Below are 10,174 nucleotides of genomic sequence, written 5' to 3' on the forward strand. Positions count from 1 at the left end.
GTTTTAAAGATGCTATGAGTTGTTAGTACTACATCTTAGGCATGAAGTTAAATTTAAATCCATATTACCACTTTTTTTAAAAGTTTTAATACAAAATAAATAAGTGCCAACATTAATGTATTTATGAATAATGGAAAGTTAAAATTTCTATTTTCGAGAATGTTATAAGATTTATAATTTTGGAGTTTAATCAAACTATTAAAGGCATCCCTATTTAATAAAAATATTCTAATAATATAATTTCATTAACAAATAAATTTAAATTGAATGCTTTTAAGTTTTAAAGATGCTATGAGCAGTCTGTACTACATCTTAACGATTCAGTTAAATTTAAATATTTAAATTCATATTACCGTTTTCTTTATTTGAAAGATAATTTATGCTTCAAAATATAAATTAATGTACTCAATGATTAGTTTCTAGCATAAGTCCACATGAGGATTTTTGGAATATATGTAAATGCAACCTGTATAATATCCCTCAACAACCTTGAATTTCTTTTAAAAGCTAAGACTCTAACGAAATATTAAATGCATGTTACCATTTTTAGCTCTTGTCAACTATCTCATAACGTACTACATATTGTATTCCTTTAACTAGCCTAAATACTAGAGATAAAAAAAACAAATAATTGCTAAAATAAAAATTGCTCTTGACGACATTCACTATAAATTGAATTTTAGGGTAGGAGACAAGCACACTTGAATAAGAAAATAACATTACAACACAAAATGGCTAGCTTTAAAAGTAATGTTATAGCATTGTGGATGGTAGCAGTGTTTCTTACTATGACCACGATGGAAGGAATCAAGGTTGTAGCCGTTTGTAACATAGATATGAAGGGAATCAATAACCAATGTTATTCTCAGCTTCTCGGAAATCCACCTTCTACTCCGAGCACGCAATGCTGCAACCTTATTCAACAAGCATACTTGCCTTGTCTATGCAAATACAAGTATTTGCTATATACTCTTGGAGTTGATGTTAAAAAAGCCATGGAAATTCCTGGGAAGTGTGGGAAGCAAAATCCATGTTACTAATACAAGTTTCTCAATTTTAATTTCTTCAAAAAAATTGAAAAATTAGGAATTTTAAAAATATGAAACCAATGAATAAAAAATTTAATCAGTGTGGTGTATTTTTTTATGTATCAAAAAAATTATATTTGGAATTATACAAGTAAAATCTTATATTTTCTTAATAATTTTAGCTCTTCACTATATATTTTATACGTAGTGAACTTGTAAATTGTATTAAGTTCATTTCATTTATCATATGATAACTAATTTGAATTAGCACTAAATACTATGCAAATGAAGAAATGATGCAACACCCTAGGCAAATCCCACATCGACAAAACATGGGAGAGATGCTGGGTTCATAAGTTGATAGTTCCTAACCCCTATTGACGCGTTTTAAAACTGTGAGGCTTCAGCCCAGAGCGGACAATATCACTAGTGGGCTGGGCCATTACATTTGTGGTATCAGAGCCGCTCCGCGTGCAACCTTGAACGATGGTGGGGCAAACCTCAGCGAGGACGTTGAGTCCCATAAGGGGGGTGGATTGTAACACCCTAGGCGAATCCCACATCGACAAAACACGGGAGAGATGCTGGGTTCATATGTTGATAGTTCCTAACCCCTATTAACGCGTTTTAAAATCGTGAGGGCTTCAGCCCAGAGCGGACAATATCACTAGTGGGCCGGGCCATTACATTTGAAAACGCGTCAATAGGGGTTAGGAACCTCCATCTTATGAACCCAGCATCTCTCCCGTGTTTTGTCGATGTGGGATTTGCCTAGGGTGTTACAATCCACCCCCCTTATGGGACTCAGCGTCCTCGCTGAGGTTTGCCCCACCATCGTTCAAGGTTGCACACGGAGCAGCTCTGATACCACAAATGTTGCACGTGGACAATACTAACTGGAGAAGGATTGGGCTATTACAATTTGGCATCAGAGCTGGTCTCCCTCTAGTACGGTGTGTGGTGCGAGGACGCACCAATCGGAAGTTGGTGGGCTTGTCACGACCCAGGGATGGGGTTGGGACGTGCTTGTTCAACCAGCTACGCAATGGAGTGATCTTCGTGTCCCACATCGGAAATGGGAAGAAAAGATTTGGGCCATATATGTGGGAGTCTTCCTCACCTGGTCAGCGCGCTTTTGGGAATGAAACCTCCCAAGGGACAAATCCGTGAGGCCCATGGGCCAAAGCGGACAATACTGACTGGAGAAGGATTGGGCTGTTACAAATGAATAAATAGCTGATACATGAAGAAAAAAGAACCGTATGAAATTTTCCTTTTTCTCTTGTAATTTGAAAATATCTTGTAAGTATAGCCTTTTAACTTTAACTCTACTTAGAGAGGATATTGCTAAAAAGTAGGGGTGAGTACTATTTGGCTTGAAGAAATAAGCCGCATCGAAACGCTATAATTCGTTAAATTTTTGTGGACAAACATAAATTTTTTGTCGAAAAAGAATAAATCAAGTTTTATGGGTGAAAATTTAATTTCAAAAAATTTTGGGGCTCACAGCCCCCTCGTCACCTGAATAGTTCCACTCCTATTGGCAGTGACCGATATAGTCGATCGTGAAGCTTATATACAAGTTTAATTTTTTTCAGATATTAAACTAAAAATAAATTTAAAATTAGCAATATACATTAGAATTATAAATAGTTATGCGCGAAGCATAGATAAATTACTAATCCAAGATACTTATTAACTACAAAAATTAAAATAAGCATACATATATACGATGTTCTCAAGGTTCAAGAAAATTAAAAAAAAATTAGGACAAAATTTTGTTAAAAAAAGATTTAAAAGTGCCGACTACTTTTAGAAATTATTTTTAGCGTAGAAACATGTTATTACTAAAATATGTGGGGATGATAAATTTTTTATTCGACATGCATACATAAGCCTCATAAATAAAGTAAAGAATATTTTTTACTCATAGCATTCAAGTAAAAGTTAGCAACGGAATAAGATGTTGAAAATTGACATTTAAATTATTTTTTTGCAAACGCGTCAATTTAATTAGAAGTTATATGGTTGTTAATTGTATGACAACAATTGTCATGGTCAACAATTCAGCTCCGCCAATTATTGCATTACAAAATGAAATTAACGTTTTGTTCTTAAAATTTTAATATTAGGTCAATCATTGGCAAAATAAAAATGGTATGAAAAATAAGAATTTGCAATTTCTATTTTCAAAGATGTCTTATGATTTATAATTCTAGAGTTTAATCAAACTATTAAAGGCATTCATATTTAATAAAAATATTCTAATAGTATAATTTAATTAGGAAAATAAATTTAAATTGAAAGTTTTTATGTTTTAAAGATGCTATGAGTTGTTAGTACTACATCTTAGGCATGAAGTTAAATTTAAATCCATATTACCACTTTTTTTAAAAGTTTTAATACAAAATAAATTATTGCCAACATTAATGTATTTATGAATAATGGAAAGTTAAAATTTCTATTTTCGAGAATGTTATAAGATTTATAATTTTGGAGTTTAATCAAACTATTAAAGGCATCCCTATTTAATAAAAATATTCTAATAATATAATTTCATTAACAAATAAATTTAAATTGAATGCTTTTAAGTTTTAAAGATGCTATGAGCAGTCTGTACTACATCTTAAGGATTCAGTTAAATTTAAATATTTAAATTCATATTATTGTTTTCTTTATTTGAAAGACAATTTATGTTTCAAAATAAAAATTAATGTACTCAATGATTTGTTTCTAGCATAAGTCCACATGAGGATTTTTGGAATATATGTAAATGCAACCTGTATAATATCCCTCAACAACCTTGAATTTCTTTTAAAAGCTAAGACTCTAACGAAATATTAAATGCATGTTACCATTTTTAGCTATTGTCACCTATCTCATAACATACTACATATTGTATTCCTTTAACAAGCCTAAATACTAGAGATAAAGAAAACAAATAATTGCTAAAATAAAAATTACTCTTGACGACATTCACTATAAATTGAATTTTAGGGTAGGAGACAAGCACCCTTGAATAAGAAAATAACATTACAACACAAAATGGCTAGCTTTAAAAGTAATGTTATAGCATTTTGGATGGTAGCAATGTTTCTTACTATGACCACGATGGAAGGAATCAAGGTTGTAGCCGTTTGTAACACAGATATGAAGGGAATCAATAACCAATGTTATTCTGCAGTTGCTGGAAATCCACCTTCTACTCCGAGCACGCAATGCTGCAACCTTATTCAACAAGAAGACTTGCCTTGTCTATGCAAATACAAGTATTTGCTGTATACTCTTGGAGTTGATGTTAAAAAAGCCATGGAAATTCCTGGGAAGTGTGGGAAGCAAAATCCATGTTACTAATACAAGTTTCTCAATTTTAATTTCTTCAAAACAATTGAAAAATTGGGAATTTTAAAAATATGAAAGCCAATGAATAAAAAATTTAATCAGTGTGGTGTATTTTTTTATGTATCAAAAAAATTATATTTGGAATTATACAAGTAAAATCTTATATTTTCTTAATAATTGTAGCTCTTCACTATATATTTTATATGTGGTGAACTTGTAAATTGTATTAAGTTCATTTCATTTATCATATGATAACTAATTTGAATTAGCACTAAATACTATGCAAATAAAGAAATGAATAAATAGCTGATACATGAAGAAAAAAGAACCGTATGAAATTTTCTTTTTTCTCTTGTAATTTGAAAATATCTTGTAAGTATAGCCTTTTAACTTTAACTATACTTAGAGAGGATATTGCTAAAAAGTAGGGGTGAGTACTATTTGGCTTGAAGAAATAAGCCGCATCGAAACGCTATAATTCGTTAAATTTTTGTGGACAAACATAAATTTTTTGTCGAAAAAGAATAAATCAAGTTTTATGGGTGAAAATTTAATTTCAAAAAATTTTGGGGCTCATGACCCCTCACACACTGAATAGTTCCACTCCTATTGGCAAGGACCGATATAGTCGATCGTGAAGCTTATATACAAGTTTAATTTTTTTCGTATATTAAACAAAAAAATAAATTTAAAATTAGCAATATACATTAGAATTATAAATAGTTATGCGCAAAGTATAGATAAATTACTAATCCAAGATACTTATTAACTACAAAAATTAAAATAAGCATACATATATACGATGTTCTCAAGGTTCAAGAAAATTAAAAAAAAAAATTAGGACAAAATTTTGTTAAAAAATGCTTTAAATGTGCACACTTCTTTTAGAAATTATTTTTAGCGTAGAAACATGTTATTACTAAAATATGTGGGGATGATAAATTTTTTATTCGACATGCATACATAAGCCTCATAAATAAAGTAAAGAATATTTTTTACTCATAGCATTCAAGTAAAAGTTAGCAACGGAATAAGATGTTGAAAATTGACATTTAAATTATTTTTTTGCAAACGCTTCAATTTAATTAGAAGTTATATGGTTGTTAATTGTATGACAACAATTGTCATGGTCAACAATTAAGCTCCTGCCAATTATTGCATTACAAAATGAAATTAACGTTTTTGTTCTTAAAATTTTAATATTAGGTCAATCATTGGCAAAATAAAAATGGTATGAAAAATAAGAATTTGCAATTTCTATTTTCAAAGATGTCTTATGATTTATAATTCTAGAGTTTAATCAAACTATTAAAGGCATTCATATTTAATAAAAATATTCTAATAGTATAATTTAATTAGGAAAATAAATTTAAATTGAAAGTTTTTATGTTTTAAAGATGCTATGAGTTGTTAGTACTACATCTTAGGCATGAAGTTAAATTTAAATCCATATTACCACTTTTTTTAAAAGTTTTAATACAAAATAAATTATTGCCAACATTAATGTATTTATGAATAATGGAAAGTTAAAATTTCTATTTTCGAGAATGTTATAAGATTTATAATTTTGGAGTTTAATCAAACTATTAAAGGCATCCCTATTTAATAAAAATATTCTAATAATATAATTTCATTAACAAATAAATTTAAATTGAATGCTTTTAAGTTTTAAAGATGCTATGAGCAGTCTGTACTACATCTTAAGGATTCAGTTAAATTTAAATATTTAAATTCATATTATTGTTTTCTTTATTTGAAAGACAATTTATGTTTCAAAATAAAAATTAATGTACTCAATGATTTGTTTCTAGCATAAGTCCACATGAGGATTTTTGGAATATATGTAAATGCAACCTGTATAATATCCCTCAACAACCTTGAATTTCTTTTAAAAGCTAAGACTCTAACGAAATATTAAATGCATGTTACCATTTTTAGCTATTGTCACCTATCTCATAACATACTACATATTGTATTCCTTTAACAAGCCTAAATACTAGAGATAAAGAAAACAAATAATTGCTAAAATAAAAATTACTCTTGACGACATTCACTATAAATTGAATTTTAGGGTAGGAGACAAGCACCCTTGAATAAGAAAATAACATTACAACACAAAATGGCTAGCTTTAAAAGTAATGTTATAGCATTGTGGATGGTAGCAACGTTTCTTACTATGACCACGATGGAAGGAATCAAGGTTGTAGCCGTTTGTAACACGTATATGAAGGGAATCAATAACCAATGTTATTCTCAGCTTGATGGAAATCCACCTTCTACTCCTAGCACGCAATGCTGCAACCTTATTCAACAAGTAGACTTGCCTTGTCTATGCAAATACAAGTATTTGCTATATACTCTTGGAGTTGATGTTAAAAAAGCCATGGAAATTCCTGGGAAGTGTGGGAAGCAAAATCCATGTTACTAATACAAGTTTCTCAATTTTAATTTCTTCAAAACAATTGAAAAATTAGGAATTTTAAAAATATGAAAGCCAATGAATAAAAAATTTAATCAGTGTGGTGTATTTTTTTATGTATCAAAAAAATTATATTTGGAATTATACAAGTAAAATCTTATATTTTCTTAATAATTTTAGCTCTTCACTATATATTTTATATGTGGTGAACTTGTAAATTGTATTTTGTTCATTTCATTTATCATATGATAACTAATTTGAATTAGCACTAAATACTATGCAAATAAAGAAATGAATAAATAGCTGATACATGAAGAAAAAAGAACCGTATGAAATTTTCTTTTTTCTCTTGTAATTTGAAAATATCTTGTAAGTATAGCCTTTTAACTTTAACTACACTTAGAGAGGATATTGCTAAAAAGTAGGGGTGAGTACTATTTGGCTTGAAGAAATAAGCCACATCGAAACGCTATAATTCGTTAAATTTTTGGGGACAAAAATAAATTTTTTGTCTAAAAAGAATAAATCAAGTTTTATGGGTGAAAATTTAATTTCAAAAACTTTTGGGGCTCACACCCCTCACACTGAATAGTTCCACTCTATTGGCAAGGACCGATATAGTCGATCGTGAAGCTTATATACAAGTTTAATTTTTTTCGTATATTAAACAAAAAATAAATTTAAAATTAGCAATATACATTAGAATTATAAATAGTTATGCAAAGTATAGATAAATTACTAATCCAAGATACTTATTAACTACAAAAATTAAAATAAGCATACATATATACGATGTTCTCAAGGTTCAAGAAAATAAAAAAAAAAATTAGGACAAAATTTTGTTAAAAAATGCTTTAAATGTCCACACTTCTTTTAGAAATTATTTTTAGCGTAGAAACATGTTATTACTAAAATATGTGGGGATGATAAATTTTTTGTTCGACATGCATACATAAGCCTCATAAATAATGTAAAGAATATTTTTTACTCATAGCATTCAAGAAAAAGTTAGCAACGGAATAAGATGTTGAAAATTGACATTTAAATTATTTTTTTGCAAACGCTTCAATTTAATTAGAAGTTATATGGTTGTTAATTGTATGACAACAATTGTCATGGTCAACAATTAAGCTCCTGCCAATTATTGCATTACAAAATGAAATTAACGTTTTTGTTCTTAAAATTTTAATATTAGGTCAATCATTGGCAAAACAAAAATGGTATGAAAAATAAGAATTTGCAATTTCTATTTTCAAAGATGTCTTATGATTTATAATTCTAGAGTTTAATCAAACTATTAAAGGCATTCATATTTAATAAAAATATTCTAATAGTATAATTTAGTTAGGAAAATAAATTTAAATTGAAAGCTTTTATGTTTTAAAGATTCTATGAGTTGTTAGTACTACATCTTAGGCATGAAGTTAAATTTAAATCCATATTACCACTTTTTTTAAAAGTTTTAATACAAAATAAATTATTGCCAACATTAATGTATTTATGAATAATGGAAAGTTAAAATTTCTATTTTCGAGAATGTTATAAGATTTATAATTTTGGAGTTTAATCAAACTATTAAAGGCATCCCTATTTAATAAAAATATTCTAATAATATAATTTCATTAACAAATAAATTTAAATTGAATGCTTTTAAGTTTTAAAGATGCTATGAGCAGTCTGTACTACATCTTAACGATTCAGTTAAATTTAAATATTTAAATTCATATTACCGTTTTCTTTATTTGAAAGATAATTTATGTTTCAAAATATAAATTAATGTACTCAATGATTTGTTTCTAGCATAAGTCCACATGAGGATTTTTGGAATATATGTAAATGCAACCTGTATAATATCCCTCAACAACCTTGAATTTCTTTTAAAAGCTAACACTCTAACGAAATATTAAATGCATGTTACCATTTTTAGCTCTTGTCAACTATCTCATAACGTACTACATATTGTATTCCTTTAACAAGCCTAAATACTAGAGATAAAGAAAACAAATAATTGCTAAAATAAAAATTACTCTTGACGACATTCACTATAAATTGAATTTTAGGGTAGGAGACAAGCACACTTGAATAAGAAAATAACATTAAAACACAAAATGGCTAGCTTTAAAAGTAATGTTATAGCATTGTGGATGGTAGCAATGTTTCTTACTATGACCACGATGGAAGGAATCAAGGTTGTAGCGTAACACAGATATGAAGGGAATCAATAACCAATGTTATTCTGCAGTTGCTGGAAATCCACCTTCTACTCCGAGCACGCAATGCTGCAGCCTTATTCAACAAGCAGACTTGCCTTGTCTATGCAAATACAAGTATTTGCTATATACTCTTGGAGTTGATGTTAAAAAAGCCATGGAAATTCCTGGGAGGTGTGGGAAGCAAAATCCATGTTACTAATACAAGTTTCTCAATTTTAATTTCTTCAAAAAAATTGAAAAATTAGGAATTTTAAAAATATGAAAGCCAATGAATAAAAAATTTAATCAGTGTGGTGTATTTTTTCGAGAATGTTATAAGATTTATAATTTTGGAGTTTAATCAAACGATTAAAGGCATCCCTATTTAATAAAAATATTCTAATAATATAATTTCATTAACAAATAAATTTAAATTGAATGCTTTTATGTTTTAAAGATGCTATGAGCAGTCTGTACTACATCTTAAGGATTCAGTTAATTTTAAATATTTAATTCATATTACCGTTTTAATATATTTGAAAGATAATTTATGTTTCAAAATATAACTTAATGCACTCAATGATTTGTTTCTAGCATAAGTCCACATGAGGATTTTTGGAATATATGTAAATGCAACCTGTATAATATCCCTCAACAACCTTGAATTTCTTTTAAAAGCTAAGACTCTAACGAAATATTAAATGCATGTTACCATTTTTAGCTCTTCTCAACTATCTCATAACGTACTACATATTGTTTTCCTTTAACAAGCCTAAATACTAGAGATAAAAAAAACAAATAATTGCTAAAATAAAAATTACTCTTGACGACATTCACTATAAATTGAATTTTAGGGTAGGAGACAAGCACACTTGAATAAGAAAATAACATTACAACACAAAATGGCTAGCTTTAAAAGTAATGTTATAGCATTGTGGATGGTAGCAATGTTTCTTACTATGACCGCGATGGAAGGAATCAAGGTTGTAGCCGTTTGTAACACAGATATGAAGGGAATCATTAACCAATGTTATTCTGCAGTTGTTGGAAATCCACCTTCTGCTCCGAGCACGCAATGCTGCAACCTTATTCAACAAGCAGACTTGCCTTGTCTATGCAAATACAAGTATTTACTATATACTCTTGGAGTTGTTGTTAAAAAAGCCATGGAAATTCCTGGGAAGTGTGGGAAG

At 28.8% G+C, this 10,174-nt stretch overlaps 2 protein-coding genes across 2 annotated transcripts; both read left to right on the forward strand.

Moving 5' to 3' along the window:
* Positions 1-731: 731 nt before the first annotated feature.
* Positions 732-1,040, forward strand: LOC131178300 (putative lipid-transfer protein DIR1). The gene has a single exon (XM_058143248.1). The coding sequence runs from the start codon at positions 732-734 to the stop codon at positions 1,038-1,040; it is 309 nt and encodes a 102-aa protein (XP_057999231.1).
* A 5,449-nt stretch (positions 1,041-6,489) lies between these two features.
* On the forward strand, positions 6,490-6,798 carry LOC131178301 (putative lipid-transfer protein DIR1). Its single transcript, XM_058143249.1, has one exon. It carries the CDS (start codon positions 6,490-6,492, stop codon positions 6,796-6,798), a length of 309 nt encoding a protein of 102 aa, XP_057999232.1.
* The last annotated feature ends 3,376 nt before the right edge of the window (positions 6,799-10,174 follow it).

The sequence above is a fragment of the Hevea brasiliensis genome, chromosome 3 (genome assembly GCF_030052815.1).
Source record: "Hevea brasiliensis isolate MT/VB/25A 57/8 chromosome 3, ASM3005281v1, whole genome shotgun sequence".
NCBI lineage: Eukaryota > Viridiplantae > Streptophyta > Magnoliopsida > Malpighiales > Euphorbiaceae > Hevea > Hevea brasiliensis.

Excerpts from the sequence above, each read along its gene's own strand:
- LOC131178300 (XM_058143248.1), top strand. The coding sequence starts at position 732 with ATGGCTAGCTTTAAAAGTAATGTTATAGCATTGTGGATGGTAGCAGTG.
- LOC131178301 (XM_058143249.1), top strand. The coding sequence starts at position 6,490 with ATGGCTAGCTTTAAAAGTAATGTTATAGCATTGTGGATGGTAGCAACG.